The sequence below is a fragment of the Pogoniulus pusillus genome, chromosome 5, assembly GCF_015220805.1.
Source record: "Pogoniulus pusillus isolate bPogPus1 chromosome 5, bPogPus1.pri, whole genome shotgun sequence".
NCBI classification, from domain to species: domain Eukaryota; kingdom Metazoa; phylum Chordata; class Aves; order Piciformes; family Lybiidae; genus Pogoniulus; species Pogoniulus pusillus.
In genome coordinates, this window is record NC_087268.1 from 246,315 (window position 1) to 263,596 (window position 17,282).

Consider the following 17,282-nt stretch of genomic DNA (forward strand, 5'->3'; position numbering starts at 1 on the left):
GAACAGAAAGGAGCTCAGGTTTAGGCTTCCTTTCTAACACCAGTCCAGTTCCTCCTGGGAAAAACCCACCCCAATACACACAAAGCTTCTTAAGGCAATACATTTTCATCCACCTGTAGTCTCTGCTGAGTATTTCAAGCCTTCTACAGATACCATTTCTAGTATTAACACTGAATTATGCTGTAAGCCAGGCTCTTGCATCCTGAAGCTCTGGTTTCACAAAGCCTTACCTTTTCCATGTCTATCAGAGTTACAGGGATGTTCCTTCCAACCACCACCATCACTGTGCGTCCCACAGTTATCTACACCTACAGGAGAAACAAAAAAGGCTCCTGAGCTTCTCTAAGTTGTGCCAGGTGCTGCAGCTGCTGCCTTTCGAGCCAGGGGAACCAGCCACAGCTCACAACTTCTGCAACACTCAGTTTCATCTTGACAACAGAAAAAGTTGACAACAGAGAATGAGAAGGAAGTTGTTGAGCATGAGAGTGGTGAGAGCTGGAGTGGGTTGCCCAGGGAGGTGTTTGAGGCCAGGCTGGCTGAGGCTGTGTGCAGCCTGCTCTAGGGTAGGGTGTCCCTGGGCATGGCAGGGGTTGGAACTGGCTGCTCCTTGTGGTCCCTTCCAACCTGACTGATTCTATGAAATAACACTTAATTACTGTTCTCACTATACCGTAGCTATTCTGACTCAAAAAATGGGTTGCATCACATCAGAGATATTTAAGTCTAAAGGACGTCCAATTTTATGCTGCCTGCGTACTCCATATTTGCTGAAATCCAGGTAGCAGAAAGGTTTCTGTTTAAAACCCCCAAACACAACATCCCTTCAGTTTCAGTTCTACCAAGCTAGGAGCAGCTGTGGAGCAGCTGGAAGGTAGGAGAGCCCTGCAGAGGGACCTGGCCAGGCTGGATGGGTGGGCAGAGGCCAATGGGATGGAGACTGAACAAGGCCCAAATGCAGGGTTCTGCACTTTGGCCACAACCCCAAGCAGCACTACAGGCTGGGGACAGAGTGGCTGAGAGCAGCCAGGGAGAGAGGGACCTGGGGGTGCTGGTAGAGATGAGCCAGCAGTGTGCCCAGGTGGGCAGCAGAACCAATGGCATCCTGGGCTGGCTCAGCAGCAGTGTGGCCAGCAGGACAAGGGATGTTCTTCTGCCTCTGTGCTCAGCACTGCTCAGGCCACACCTTGAGTGCTGTGTCCAGTTCTGGGCTCCTCCATTGCAGAGAGATGTTGCAGTACTGGAAGGTGTCCACAGGAGGGCGACAAAGCTGTGAGGGGCCTGGAGCACAGCCCTGTGAGGAGAGGCTGAGGGAGCTGGAGGGGTGCAGCCTGCAGCAGAGGAGGCTCAGGGCAGAGCTCATTGCTGTCTGCAGCTGCCTGCGGGGAGGCTGTAGCCAGGTGGGGTTGGGCTCTGCTGCCAGGCACACAGCAACAGAACAAGGGGATACAGCCTCAAGCTGTGCCAGGGCAGGTCTAGGCTGGATGTTAGGAGGAAGTTGTTGTCAGAGAGAGTGATTGGCATTGGAATGGGCTGTCCAGGGAGGTGGTGGAGTTGCTGTCCCTGGAGGTGTTGAAGCCAAGCCTGGCTGGGGCACTTAGTGCCATGGTCTGGTTGACTGGCTAGGGCTGGGTGCTAGGTTGGACTGGATGAGCTTGGAGGTCTCTTCCAACCCAGCTGATTCTGTGATTTGATATTTAACCTGCTTCAGTAACTGCTTATTCTCTGCATTAATCATCTGAGAGCAACACACATTTATTTGTAGCATAAGGCTGGAGATAGTTCTTCTTTTGGTCCAAATTAGCTGATACAGAGCACTGCATGCACTGACTTAACCTAACAGCAGTGCTTTGCACCTGAAGCTCCAGCTAATTCAGGGCATGCAGGTATCCTCAGGCTGGTACAGCTCAGTGGCTTGTGAGTTTACCATAGTCTCGAAAATCAAGAGCAAATCCCTGCCTTGCTGCAGAGACCTTGTCCAGTTCATACACTAACATAATAGAATCCTGTGGTGAGATGACATACTGTCTGCTCAAGACCAAAGACACAATGATGTTCTTATTTTGTATTTATTTTCCCATCAGTCACTGCTACTCTGAACTTACCTGTCTGGTACAAGGCCTTAAGAGAGGCAATATCAGAGAGGTCTTCAGCTCTTGCCTGACACAGCCAGCGATTGTAACTAGAAAGGTAGAAGAAAAATCTGGTCAGATCTGGGATTAGAATCAGAAGCCTGGAAAAGTATATGGGAAGGGAAGGCCAAAAGCAGCTCTAACTCAGTCCTCTCTCTAATGGTGCACTTCTCGGGTTTGTGCAGCAGGTGCCAGTTGTTAAATGCTGGGGGAAGAAAAGAAAAGGAATGGTGCCTTAGTCTTTGGACTTAGTTTTGTACTGGGGTTAGTTCTGTAATTAATGATTTCCACTGGGGCAATGAATGTGCACCAAGTAGCTGACTGTAGTTAGTGGCATTGTGTTTGGATCTCAGTTTTTTACATCTCAGAAGTTAAATACCTCCATGCTAGTGTTGAAATCAAAAAAGGGGCAAGGGCAACTCACTCACTCAAAAAAGGGGCAAGGGGAAAGAGGAAGACCACCTTAGCCTTCCCTTATTTATCTGTCCGTTCTGAAAGATGGAAGAGTTGTGCTATCTGCCCAGAGCCTCAGCAGCAGGCGACTCCACTGTATGAGTGGTGACTGTGACATCTCGTGGCAAAGAGAGAAGACAGCTAGTGGGAAGCACTGGCTACGCTTCCCTTCACCTCCTACTGCCTTTCCCTTCTACCTTCAGGCCAAAGGGGCTCCCACTGAGATCCAGGGCGGCACCCGTTGCCAGATCAGGCCTTACAAATGCATCGCAAGGGCTGCTCCTACGAAGCCCTAACAGAAAGCATTGTCACAGGTAAGGCAATTCTCACTTCCTCTGATGCTGCTTTTGCAGGGCTGCCTCTGACAACTGTCCCTGAAGGATGAGGCGTCTCTGTTTATCGACGTCTCCCTCCATGCGGGCAAAAGCATGGGAACCAATGAAAGACAAATCTGCCTCCAGACCCTCTTCATCTGAAGCATCTGCAGTAGAAACAAAGGCAGTGCAAAACCGTTCAAACTGCATGCAAGACAGCAGTGCTGCTGCTGCTGAGTTGCCACACATTGCAGTGAGCCAGCCCAGCCATTCTGCTGCAAACCAGCACCACACCCCCACCATCTCCCATGCTGTGGTTCTGGTCTCTCACCAGTACCACAGACAGATGATAGCAGTGACAGATGATTTAAGGGAATCCAAAGTTGGATGTACTGGAAACTAACTCAGCAAGTCTCAGCTTGCAGTGACAGGATAATGGTTAATACCCTCAAAAGCCTCGGGGTCTGGAGAGAGCAAGTTGTGCTTTACAGCTGTCTTACTTTCACAAGCAAAAACGTTAGCTTGGTGCAACTTCACTCAGTTTAGAAGCTGTGCTGCAGAAAGGCCTCAGGTCTTATATCACTGCCACTGCTTGGACAGTTGCTGTAGAGCTGGCAATAAACTAAGTTGAGATATCTTTAGGCTAGAGTTGATGACTCAATAATGAAATACAAGAGGACTTGCTGGTATGAGTATAGAATGATCATAGTATACTTTTGGTTAGAACAGACTTAAGGTCATCCAATACAAGCATTGTCTAACTCTTACCAAGTCTGATACACCACATCTCTGCATATTTTAAACACCCCCAAGGATGGGAATTAAACTACCTCCTTGTGGAGTCTGTTCTGGTATTTGAGAACCCCTTCAGTCAAGAAGTTTCTTCTAACCTAATCCTCCCCTGGGGTAACATAAGGGCACTTCTTCCTGTCCCATTACTTGTTGCTAGGAAGAGACCAACACCCACCTCACTGCAGTCCCCTTTCAGGTAGCTGCAGGGTGAGAAGGTCTCCCTTCAGCCTTGTTTTCTCCAGACTAAACAACCCCAGCTCCCTCAGCTGCTCCTCACAAGACCTGTTCTCCAGGTCCTTCACCAGCTTTGTTGCCCTTCCCTGGACCTGCTCCAACACCTCAGTATTTATCTTGGAGAGTGGGTCCTAAAACTGAACCCAATACTCAAGGTATGACCTTGCCAGTGCAGGGGAACAATCCCTTTCCTTGTCCTCCTGCTCACAGTGTTCTTGATACAGGGGAAGCTGTTGGCCATCTGGACACACACTGGCTTGTGTTCAGCCAGCTGCTGGCCAGCAACCCCAGGTCCTTTTCTGCTGAGCAGCTTTCCAGCTGCTCTGCCCCCAGGCATGCAGCATTGCATGGTGCTGTGATTCAAGTGCAAGACCCAGCACCTGGACTTGTTGATCAAGAATAATCAGATAACCAGGAGTACCAAGTTGTCTGTATCACCACTGCATATTCAGCCTTACCCCAAGTAGCCATGCAAAGGCAGAAAACTTCAGAGACTTATTCCAAGTTATCTGATATCTAATTCTTCACACTAAGAAATGTGGAACTTTTACAGCACTGCTTAATAAATACCTGCCAGCTATGTCCATTCATACACCAAATTGTTCTGCCATATGCATCTCACCTCCTCAATCCTGACATCAAGGCAAGCTCTTCATAACCAGACTTCCTTCGCTCAGCTTTAGCAACCTTATGCCAAACACTGATCTCTGGCTTGACCTAGCTCTATCTTTTAGGTAATTTCTGCTAGTGTTCATTCAGCATCTACTAGTTGGATGCACATGCTGTGTGAACAGAGCCTATCATCTGGGACATCATTTGCTAAGAGATAAGCAACATTTACCTAGTGTATGAAATAGATCACAGAGTCAGTCAGGGTTGGAAGGGACAACAAGGATCACCTAGTTCCAACCCCCCTGCCATAGGCAGGGACACCCTACCCTAGAGCAGGCTGGCAAGAGCCAAAGCTGGCCAGATCATAGAATGGTCTAGGTTGGAAGGGACCTCAAGGATCATCCAGCTCCAACCCCCTACCGTAGGCAGGGACACCTCCCACTAGAGCAGGCTGCTCAAGGCCTCATCCAACCTGGCCTTAAACACCTCCAGGGACGAAGCAGCCACAGCCTCCTTGGGCAACCTGTTCCAGTGTCTCACCACCCTCACTGCAAAGAACTTCTTCCTAACATCCAGTCTAAATCTCCCCTCTTGCAGTTCAAACCCATTTCTCCTTGTCCTGTCATAACCAAGACCTTGTCAATAGTCCCTCCCAGCCTTCCTGTAGCCCTCTTCAGACACTGGAAGGCCACTCTAAGGTCACCTTGATCATCAACAACAATGCTCTTTTAAGTGATGGGCCATACAAGACACTGCAAAAGGCCTGCAAAGGTACTCATCACTTTGAGAGAATATTTGCATAGAGAATAAACCACCTTCCCTCTCCTCCCAAGAAAGAAAAAGACTGAACAGCAGCTCTACCACGACCTCTAACCGCACTACTCTACACAGCAAGGCAGGAAACAGAAGTTGCTGCTGCGGAACACAAAGCCAGCAAGGCAGCTTGGTAACTGTCATCATTATAGCTTGCTTTAGGTGAGGTGGGGGGCAAAAAAAGAGGCTGCTTCCTAGGTGCCTCTTCTGGTTTTCACTCGACTTGGACTCTGATAAGATACTCATTCCAAACTTCAGGCAGGAACTCACCATCTGGAACCCCTGGCTTCTCGCTGATCCTGATCTGCCGCTCTGGCACTACAGGCTCCCCTTCCGCATTGCCAATGTCTGCAGGGAGGTAAGGCAGGGATCGGGCCTCTTCCTCCAGAGATCTTGGGAAGTACAGAGGAAGCAGCTTCTGGTAAGTGGCCTGCGAGCAAGAAAAAGGTGAAGGGTCTGGCAGGCTCCCTTGCTTTGCAGTTAAGTAACATCTGCCCTTGCGGCAGGGGCCTTTCCCAGCAGCTTGGAGACAAGATACCACTGCCCTCAATGGCTTCATTTGGGTTGCTACCTAGCAATGAAAGCAGATAATCTTTATCAAGTTACATATACAAGAGAAGTCAATACCCAGACTGCTAGCACCTGTCTGCATACAGATCATTACATGCCAGGCTTGCTGTTTTAGCAAGCCAGCAAGCAACGTTTAGGATGCCTGTAGGCAACCTGTGGGCATGCTAAACTAGTCCTTTTAAAGCAGAAGGGATGCACCACTATGTAAGGAGGAAATCTTGTACAAGAAGTTTCCTTTCTGGCTGGCAGGTACCATCCAGTACAATTCCATGCTGTAACTTCTAGCACTGGTTCCTGTTTATGGCTCAGGAACACTGAAGCCAGGAGAGGAAAAATTCTGTCTGTAGTGACTGCTAAGAGCATAAACAGTACTGGAAGAATTGGTATGCTAATAGGAGACAAAAGGATGCTGTGGGACCAAATGTCTCTAAGATTTGGAAGGGAAACCCAAATTCAGCTCTACAAGGCAAGAGTTAATACTGCTGGAGAGAAGATCAAACATGCCCATTAATTTTGGTGGAATGAATATCAAAGAGATACCTCTTCAAGGTCAGAGACTGCAAACACCACCTTCTCCAGAGTCTCTCCATGAATCTCCAGGAACCTTCTAACTGTGCCTGCAAGGAAGAAGATCAAATATAGTTAGTACAACAGGAGGAGACATTCAGACAGACAACCACAACTGAAGAAGAGTGCAGAACAAAGAGGCAGATCTCCTACAACACAGCTCCACAGGTTGTATGCAAGTGTGGGTTAAGTGTTAGTTTAACACACCAAATGGCCTGTTTGCCACACTGGAACTCTCCCCTCCGCTCTCTCCTGTTGCTTACTTTACAGAGGCTTTTTAACTTGTCTGTGTCTGTCTCTAGCTGCACAGATTGCAAATACCTGCTTGGGTACTGTGCTAAGCTGTACATAGAAAGCTTTGGTCTTCGATTTCCTGCTCAGCTGAGTCTAGCCTGAGTGATTTTCTTACATGTGGGGGAGCAGGGAACACCCAAACCATCACACCCTCCCAGAAACCAGAGTCCCCAGCAGGGGCTCCCAACCACCCTGCCACCTCCTTCCCACCCCTCTGCCTGACCCCAGACTTTGCCTTATGTTCAAGGTGAGTTTGGAGAATCAGCCAGGGGGGTTAGGAAGCAGAAGGATTAGTTACACAGACAGCAGGTTAGGGAGATAAGGGAGGCAGCCAGAGCCAGAGAGCAGCTCTGATATCTGTGTTTGTGTTCTTGTTCTTATCCCTCTCAGCAAGCCTATGAGTGCAGCAGCCATCACCACTGCTTCCTTTTCACAGCCTGGCATCTCATTCCTTTCACCAAAACATCCCAGCCAGGCTCAGACTGGCACACCCTGCAAAATTAAGTGCCGGGGAAGTTTAGGTTTGAGAACAGAAGAAACTTCTTGACTGAAAGAGCTCCCACAGACTGGAACAGTCTCCCTGGGGAGGCAGCTGAATCCCCGTTATTTGAAGTGTTTCAAAGACGCAGAGATACGGTGCTAAAGAACATGGTTTAGCCGCTTGGTAGAGAGAGATGAAGTTTGGGCTTGATTCTTTGTGGTCTTCTCCAACCAAAATGATTCTGTTAAACTACAACCCCCTGAAAAATAAAACAGTTTCCCCATATCAAGAGTAGTCTTCCAGAAGTAAGCAATCTGCTGAACACTACCATCAACTTTATGTCACTTCCCAAGAAACTTACGCAGTGCTATGTGGGTTGCATCCTCCAAGGGGTAGCATCTTTTCAGAGAATTAATGACACAAAACCCTATGGAGCACATTGCCTGTTCCCTGAAACACAGAAAGACAGGAAGGAGTGAATAAGAACAGATAAGAACAAATGCCTGTCTGGACAGTAGGTAACACTAGTGCTTTTTTTCTTGTCTATGCTCCTCTTTCACATTTTCACAGGAGGAGTCTGTCACAGAATCAGTCAGGGTTGGAAGGGACCACAAGGATCATCCAGTTCCAACCTCCCTGCCATGGGCAAGGACACCCTACCCTAGAGCAGGTATGATTTCCTGACATGATCTATACATACCACAATTAAGGAGAGGAGGAGGGAATCATTAATGATTCCCTAATTTCCTCATGTGCTTGTTCTCCAGTTTCTCCTTCTACCTCGGCTAGAAGGTGCTGAGAGGAAGGTGCTCTTTACTGCAACCATTCTCCTTGTCCTTCATGTGAGCTACCACAGAGCAAGGCAGCTTATTCAAACCTAGGCAAGCAATGGCATGGGCTGATACATACTTGAAGATGAGAAAGATTTTTCCAACAGAGACACAAATTTTCAGAAGAGTAAAGCAGAGGTGTGGCCAACCATCATCAGAGGAGTCTCAGCAAGCTCAGAGGTGGTAGGCAACTTTACAATGTCAGAAGTTACTCTGGAGATTGACTGAAAGGTATTCAGAATTCAGTAAGCTGAGTTATTTTAATTCATGTTGGTTTTTAACTTGTTTTAATCCAAGCCTGACTTTGCTTGTTACTTCTGAGGCAGGACAAAAGTGGCACATACTAGAAACCTTAGCTGCAATCTTCATTGTGACACAATTGCTATTCCACTGTAATGCCCAATCTAGACTTGGCAGAATTGATCTTCCCAGCCCTAAGAAACTGTAAAGTGGAATTTCTGACATTGCTCTTGTTCAGGCCTTTTTTTGTGACTGTTATCACTATGACAGCCGTGGCAGGAGAAGAGCAGAATAAAGGAAGGAATACAGAAAGTTAGAAAGAAAAAAAAATCCCAGTTAGCTAAGAGGAAGGAGAAAATACCATAGATGGAAGAGGCAAAGCTACAAACCCACCTGCATCAACTGTAGATTTAGAAATAAGCTTACACCCTGACTCAGAATTTGAGAAGGCAGAGAAGCCAAATACCTGAATTGATCAGCAAGATCTGCCTGGGAATAGGTCCACTCGGCTGCAGAAACACAAGAAACTGCTGCTGGAGCAAGCTCATTTAAGGCTCTCACAGACAGAAGCAACAGTTACCAATGCTGCTTCTTTTGAGAGTAACTGAATGCTGCGCAGCTCCAGCGACACAGATTCACCACTTGTGCCAGCTCAGATCTCCACACAGCAACACAGGTAACAAAAGGTGTGAAGGAAACCAGGACGCCTGGAATGCTCTCGTGCCTTTAAGTCCATAGAGGAGATACCGACATCCACTCGCCTCTGTGCAGACCTGAGCGCCCAAGACAGACGCACCGCGGATGGCAAGCGCTAGGGAGCGGCTGTGCACTTACTTTGCCAGCTGCAGGACGTTGCGGTAACAGCTGTACAGAGAGCTCTCGGCGGCTGTGCGATAGCGGCTCTTGTACTTGGGCCCCACCGTGTGGATGATGAAACGTGCAGCCAAATTAAACCCTTTGGTGAGTTTAGCCTCACCGGTCCTGCAGCCTGCAAAACACAACCACAAAGCCCGCCAGGATAAATGCCGAGGTCATGATAAGAAAGCTGGAAGTATCAAGTCCTTGATTTCCTCCAGAGGGACTCCACTCCACTCCAGATACAGAAGTCAGTGTTTTAGACTGCTATCTTTAGTATTTAATGAGGTCCTTAATACCACCTAGCAAAGCTGAAAAGGAGAGAACTGAAGCACAGAATATATCTGGTTGGAAGAGACCTCAAAGATCATCCAGTCCAACCCCTGACCCAGCATTGAAGGGCCAACACCAAACCATATCCCTAAGCATCACGTCCATGTGCTGCTTGAACACCTCCCAGGACAGTGACTCCACCACTGCTCTGGGCAGATCAATCCAGTGTTTGATAACCCTTTCAGTGAATAAACATTTCCTAATATCCAGGCTAACTCTGCTCATTCCTCTCCATTTCAAAGTCTGTATATACACAGCAACCCAGCCATGGTAAGAAATACTGCCTTAACTGCAGTGTTTACCATGCTACATACAAAGCCATAGGAGAGGTGATTTCATGATGTGCAGAAGAACTGATGCACAAAGCTTATACATCCAGCAACAGAAGCACTTCTGAATGTACAAACTTGGTTTGCATTTTACTTCAGCTGTTAGAAGAAGCTTCTTCACTGAAAGGGTTCTCAAACACTGAAATAGGCTTCCCAGGATGGTGGTTGAACCCTTATCCCTTGGAGGTGTCTGAAGGACACAGAGAACGTGGCACTGAGGAACATGGTTTAGCATCAGGAGAGCTGGGCACAGAGGAACCAGATGAGGTTCAACAAGGACAACTGCAGCGTCCTGCACCTGGGGAGGAATAACAAACTGCAGCAGTCCAGGCTGGGAGGTGACTGCTGGAGAGCAGCCCTGTGCAGAGGGCCCTGGGGGTGCTGGTGGCTAACAAGTTCCCCATGGCACAGCAATGTGCCCTTGTGGCCAAGAAGGCCAATGGGAGCCTGGGGTGTGTTAGGAGCAGTGTGTCCAGCAGATCAAGGGAGGGTCTCCTCCCCCTCTACTCTCCCCTGCTGAGACCTCATCTTGAACACTGCCTTCAGTTTTGAGCTCCCCAGGTTCAGAGGCACAGGGATCTGCTGGAGAGGGTGCAGCAGAGGGCTAGGAGGATGATGAGGGGACTGGAGGGCATGGCTGATGAGGAGAGGCTGAGGGACCTGGGGCTGCTCAGTCTGGAGAAGAGAAGACTGAGAGGGGATTTGATCAATGTTTATCAGTATCTGAGGGCTGCCAGGAGGGGGGGGACAGGCTCTGCTCACTGCTCCCTGGCACAGGACAAGCAGCAATGGGTGTAAGCTGCAGCACAGGAGGTGCTGCCTCAACACAAGGGGGAACTTCTTTGCTGGAAGGGTCCCAGAGCACTGGCACAGGCTGCCCAGAGAGGCTGTGGGGTCTCCTTCTGTGGAGCCTTTCCAGGCCTGTCTGGATGTGTTCCTCTGTGCTCTGTGTTAGATAGGATTGTCCTGCTCTGGTGGCAGGGGGTTGGCTTGATGTCCTTGAGTCCTTTCCAACCCCTAGCATCCTGTGATCAGACTTGGTAGAGTTAGCCAATGGTTGAAGCTGATGATCTTAGAAGACCTTTTCCAAGCAAAAGAGTTCCCTGGCTCTATAAAGCACTGCATCCTCCTTTACCAAGCCCACCGGCTGCTCAGCAGGTTATTAAGCCACAGAACAAACACCTGTTTCATCTACGCTCCCAGAACAAGGTAGCTTTCTCTGTTCTGCAAGTTTTTTCACGTCCACAAGGCAGAGGAATGATAATCATCAAGTTTACATGTTCTTGACAGACATGTCTAGTCTCAAGGCAATGAAGTTCAAACAGCACACTTAACTGTTCCACCCATAGCACCCTCCAGTTACATCCTCAAGGATCATGTACTGCAGGCAAACATACTTCATGTCTTTACCTCTTTCTGTGTTTGACTGCTCTTTTCCCCTGCAAGTTACTCCCACTTAATCCTTGTCATTTTTCCCTTTGTCAGAAACCTCAGTGGCATCCAGAGACCACTGAATTCCCTTCACTTTGTCAACACATTCAAATCCAGGAACAGCTACTGTGTTTGAAGCCTGACTTTTCTCGGATGCCTGGAGGAGTCTGCTATCTCTCCCCTTCCTCACCCAAATCTACTCTGCCCCAGTTCTGGACAGCTGAATCATAAAGTCAAGGAGGTTGGAAGAGACCTCCAAGCTCAGCCAGGCCAACCTAGCACCCAGCCCTACTCAGTCAACTAGACCATGGCACTAAGTGCCTCATGCAGGCTTTGCTTGAACACTTCCAGGGAAAATAAGTGCTTCTAGTCTCTTTCCCCATCTGCAAAGACAATAATTTTCCATCTTCTTCCTTCTACTTGCATAACTGCAATTTAGCTTTTTCATCTGGGAGAAAATGATTAGCTTCATTGGATTACCTTTCAGCCTGATCTTTCAGGTTATGCTAAGTGCCCACAAAAAGGAATGGGACACAAATGAGTGGCTGTGACCACCTTTTTGGCAGCAACACTGCACCAGCTTGGCTTAAGTCATAGAACAGAATCACAGAAACAGTCAGGTTGGAAGGGACCACAAGGATCATCTAGGTCCAACACCTCTGCCATGGGCAGGGGTGAAAAAGAGGCAAGTTCACCATATCATTAGAAACCACTTAACTTGTGCAGTCATCAGGTTTAGCTCCTGTCTTCTACAATGCATACATACTGACCAGGGTAAGAGCAAAATTCAAAGAAGGTTGCTCCCAAGAGTCCAAGCTCTGATAAGTTAACCACTCTAAGTGGCTCCAGATAACAGTGGGAATTGTTGTATCACAAAGTAGGGGCCCTGCAACTCCAGTATCTGCCGCAGGTGTTCAACAATCTATGGTCTGAACAGCCAAATGAGAAGAGACTACATTGCTATGCATTCCCTCCACTCATTTCACATCACTGTCAGATGCTGGGGGAAAAAAACCCAAACCACTACAAAACAGCAAGACCTTGACTTAATTGCTGTCTAAATCTTGATCATTGCACTATGCAAGGACAGTTGCTTTCAATACAATAGAAACATCTCTGGCTACTTACCTTTGAGCTTCTGGAGTTCATCCCTCAGGTCAGGCCCAGCATGCATGAATATACTTTCAGATACCGGATTCTTATCAGTGAGAGACTCATTGCTAGTATTGACTATGGCTGTGCAGTTCAGTAATGCTACGTCTCCTTTCCTGAGGAAACAAGGACATGGTTTATTTTTGAGCCAAATGGAAGATTAATCAGGATATTCTAAACTAAGGGCTCGCAAGAGCAGGGAAGTGACAAGGTAAAGAATTAGCAGTACTTCAGTGCCCAAAAACACTGGCATACCTGACACCTCTCCATGCAGAACCACCTTTTGCCTCTGACTGATGCAGAAAGATCATAGAATCAAGCAGGTTGGAAGAGACCTCCAAGTTCAGCCAGCCCAACCTAGCCCCCAGCCCTGCCCAAGCAACCAGACCATGGCACTAAGTGCCTCAGCCAGGCTTGGCTTCAACACCTCCAGGCACTCCACCACCTCCCTGGGCAGCCCATTCCAATGCCAATCACTCTGACAACAACTTCCTCCTAACATCCAGCCTAGACCTGCCCTGCCACAGCTTGAGACTCTGTCCCCTTCTTCTGTTGGTGCTTGCCTGGCAGCAGAGACCAACCCCACTTGGCTACAGCCTCCCTGCAGGGAGCTGCAGACAGCAATGGGCTCTGCCCTGAGCCTCCTCTGCTGCAGGCTGCACACCCCCAGCTCCCTCAGCCTCTCCTCACAGGGCTGTGCTCCAGGCCCCTCCCCAGCCTTGCTGCCCTTCTCCAGACACCTTCCAGCACCTCAACATCTCTCTTGAATGGAGGAGCCCAGAACTGGACACAGCACTCAAGGTGTGGCCTGAGCAGTGCTGAGCACAGGGGCAGAAGAACCTCCCTTGTTCTGCTGCCCACACTGCTGCTGAGCCAGGCCAGGATGCCACTGGCTCTATTTGCCACCTGGGCATCAAGCCCCATTATATGGACTTACCTTCAAGGGCTGTTCCAACCTAAACAGTTCTACTTAGTTAAAAACTCCCATCCTGGACCGTAACTGACAATGGCCATGTTCAAACCAAGCCTGGCTGGGGCACTTAGTGCCATGGTCTTGTTGATTGACCAGGGCTGGGTGCTAGGTTGGACTGGATGAGCTTGGAGGTCTCTTCCAACCTGGTTGATTCAATGATTCTGTCCTGGTGGTCCTTTCCATCCATAGCAATCCATAGTGATGAGATGCTGTGCTGAGGGGTTTGGTTTGGTCAAGCACTTGTCAGTGTTAAACTCATGACTGGACTTACTGAGCCTGAAGGGCTTTGCCAACCTAAGGAATTCTGTGATAAATGGCATAAGAAGGCAAACTTCTAAAAAGCATAATGAGGCTCACTCTAAACTATCCTACTGCCCCCTCGGCAACTTTGGATGATCTTGGAGGTCTCTTCCAACCTGGCTGATTCTATGAATGGAGTATGGAGCAAAGGCAGCATTGTAGCTGCAAGCAGTGCAGTTCAACTAGCAGAATACATGAAGCAATGTGCTAATCTGATGGGAGTGTGATGTGTTCCAAAAAGCATCTACTGTCCCCTGGAGATAAGAGAACAGTCCTTGTGCTGTATTACTCTCAAAACAGTCTCCTCAATGTACTTCTTCATTTTTTGGGTGTGCATACACACTACCCAGGGCACCTGAGTACTACAACTGCTCTTCCTCAGGCCATTGAGAATCTACAGTGCCACTGCAGCTAAGCACATAGAATCAGTCAGGAAGCTTTGCTCCATTCCTCCCAGTCCTGGCACTCCCTCACAGCCTCAAAAGTCCCTCCCCAGCTTTTTTGGAGCCCCCTTCAGATCCTGGCAGGCCCCAAGAAGGTCACCTGGGAGCCTCCTCTGCTCCAGCCTGCACAGCCCCAACTCTTTCAGTCTGTGCTCACAGCAGAGCTGCTGCAGCCCTCTGAGCATCCTCCTGGCCCTGCTCTGGACACACTCCAGCATCTCCACATCCCTCTTGGAATGGGGGCTCCAGAGCTGGCTGCAGTACTGCAGGTGGGGTCTCAGCAGAGCACAGCAGAGGGGGAGAATTTGTGAACCATCAGTTTGATCCTGTTTGCTCTGGTGTTCCAGGGTCAGACACGCAGAAGATAACCAAAGCAGTGACACGTGAGGGACAATGGAGTGGCAGAGCTCTGCTTTTTGTCACAGTGCCAAGCCATCAGAGAGCACAGAAAGAGGAACAAAAGATTCCCACGCACAGGGAGAGACTCCAGTAGCAGTTTAAATCACATACATTTATTACACTCAAGGCCAAGGCACAAGAAATGTTTAACCTTCTACTTGGCTTCACTACTCGGGTTCACAAACATCCATGAATGCTGCTGGTTCCTGCCTGTATTAACCACAAAGAGGATCCCGCTGAGCCCCGCATCTCTGCCTGAGAAATCCTTCTCTCTTCACACTGCTTAACAGAGTGCTGCTCATCTAGAGAGCAGCTTCACACATCTGTGTGACAGAGAAAATGGAGTCAGTTCATCTCAGCATGCTCTACAGCAAGAGATTTTGGGATAAAATCTATGAGACATGGCACACAAGTAGAGAGGAAGTTAAAGAAACCCCAAAACATAAAAGGACCCAAAGCAAGCCACAAGACCCATGTAAAAGAAATACTCGATCTACAGTGGAGAAGAGAAGACTGAGAGGGGATTTGATCAATGTTTATCAGTATCTGAGGGCTGCCAGGAGGGGGGGACAGGCTCTGCTCACTGCTCCCTGGCATAGGACAAGCAGCAATGGGTGTAAGCTGCAGCACAGGAGGTGCTGCCTCAACACAAGGGGGAACTTCTTTGCTGGAAGGGTCCCAGAGCACTGGCACAGGCTGCCCAGAGAGGCTGTGGGGTCTCCTTCTGTGGAGCCTTTCCAGGCCTGTCTGGATGTGTTCCTCTGTGCTCTGTGTTAGATAGGATTGTCCTGCTCTGGCAGGGGCTTGGACTGGATGCTCTCCTTGGGTCCCTTCCAACCCCTAACATGCTGTGATACAGTAGAAAGATGAAAGTAGAATAAAGCAAAGCAAGAAAGGAGCCATGAGACAGCAAGGTATATTGTATGAGATCAAAGGGCAAAATTACCTTTGATATTCGAGTGTGCAGCCTGAGAGCAAGCAGCACAGCTCCAGCCTGCTGCATCAAGCAATGCCTATGAACATGCAGTTTGTAACCTACGATGGAGCAAATCTCAGACTTGAAGATTTACAGAGAACAAAATAGATTAACTTTATTCCAAGAGCCCACAAGGTTTGATTCAAGCAAAGAGGCCTTGAAGGATTTATTCTAGGGCAATAATTGTTAAACAAGGCAATGGGATGCCACAGTAAATGAAGCAGTGATGACAAACACATGGAACTTACCATAAGACTATTTTTGCATTGATGTCTTTCCTGTATGGAAAAGGTGATCTAACATCAACTGGAGCTTTTTCGTCAGGGCTTGGGCCAGACTCAAGCTGCCTGTCCTCATAGGTATCAGTCCAGCACGACAGACTCTCAATGTCCACAAACTGGGAAGGAGCACCCAAGGGATCCATGAGATGGAAAAAACAACTCCTCTCCTCTGGTAATCTGACACTACAATTCTCACTGGAGTCTTCCAGCTGTTTAAAGAAGAAAATCAGATCAGGTCACCAGCTGTTCTCTAAAAGTAATTCCTGTGGAGCCAGCCCTTCTCAGGACTGCAGTGGAACTACAGTTAGCAGAAAACAGAATCACAGAATCAGGCAGGTTGGAAGAGACCTCCAAGCTCAACCAGCCCAACCTAGCACCCAGGCCTGGCCAATCACCCAGACCATGGCACTAAGTGCCCCAGCCAGGCTTGGCTCCAACACCTGAAATGGGTTGCTCAGGGAGGTGGTTGAGGCCCCATCCCTGGAGGTGTTTCAGGCCAGGCTGGATGGGGCTCAGGCCAGCCTGCTCTAGGGTAGGGTGTCCCTGGCCATGGCAGGGGGGTTAGAACCAGATGATCCTTGTGGTTGCTTCCAACCTTGACTGATTCCATGACCTCCAGGCACAGCGACTCCACCACCTCCCTGGGCAGCCCATTCCAATGCCAATCACTCTCTCTGACAACAGCTTCCTCCTAACATCCAGCCTAGACCTGCCCTGGCACAGCTTGAGACTGTGTCCCCTGTTCTATTGCTGCTTGCCTGGCAGCAGAGCCTAATCCCACCTGGCTCTCAACTGACTCCAATTTCTGTGCAATATCTGTGCAAAAAGGCAATGGAAATCCTTGCAGTCAGACAAGTGCTTTCAAATAGTGCAAGATGAAAACTCTTTCTCTATTAAATTGGCCCACCTGACTTGTGATCTTGCACCTTAAAAATGCTGAACACAAGCTCCCAGGTGCAGAAAGGGCTTGAGATAAAAGAAAAAATAAGAAGTTTCAGAAGACTAAAACAAAGCCAATTTGTAGCCTTATTGCAGGATGGAGATGGAGGTTCTGGAGCACGTTCAGAGGAGGGCAGTGAGGCTCAGGAGGGGCATGGAGCACGTGTCCTTTACCTGCTTGTTGCCCTTCTCTGGACATGCTTCAGCACCTCAGTATCTTTCCGAGCGCTCCAAGACTGCGCTCCGTACTGCAGGGGTGGCCCCGGCGCTGGGGGCTGCTGGTGTCGCTGCTGCCAGCCACACGCACCCCTATTATGTAGGGCTTGTCACAGCCCCAGCAGAAAAGAACGTTTTAGGAGATGTGCGAGGGCAGTTCGCTCTCCAGCAACAGAGCCCCGGCCAAGCAAACAGCGAGACCTCCAACTAAACCTGGCACCGCTTCCACAACAGCCCTAAGAGCACCGAAACGCATTTTTTTCGCCACGAAGAGCAATGGATGAACAAAGGCAACGAACGAGAAGGTAACAGCGGTCGGAGCGGTT

The 17,282-nt window shown here is 48.9% G+C and overlaps 1 protein-coding gene across 1 annotated transcript in view; it reads right to left on the reverse strand.

Moving 5' to 3' along the window:
* The window catches only part of GDAP2 (ganglioside induced differentiation associated protein 2), a 46,042-nt gene that overhangs the window by 28,280 nt on the left and 480 nt on the right, over nucleotides 1-17,282 (reverse strand). Inside the window, 10 exon segments of the mRNA XM_064143928.1 lie at nucleotides 231-296; nucleotides 298-308; nucleotides 2,103-2,179; nucleotides 2,913-3,063; nucleotides 5,618-5,777; nucleotides 6,458-6,534; nucleotides 7,621-7,709; nucleotides 9,164-9,317; nucleotides 12,406-12,545; nucleotides 15,769-16,010. Of these exon segments, the coding sequence (XP_063999998.1) occupies nucleotides 231-296; nucleotides 298-308; nucleotides 2,103-2,179; nucleotides 2,913-3,063; nucleotides 5,618-5,777; nucleotides 6,458-6,534; nucleotides 7,621-7,709; nucleotides 9,164-9,317; nucleotides 12,406-12,545; nucleotides 15,769-15,944 (1,101 nt within the window). The 5' untranslated portion in view covers nucleotides 15,945-16,010.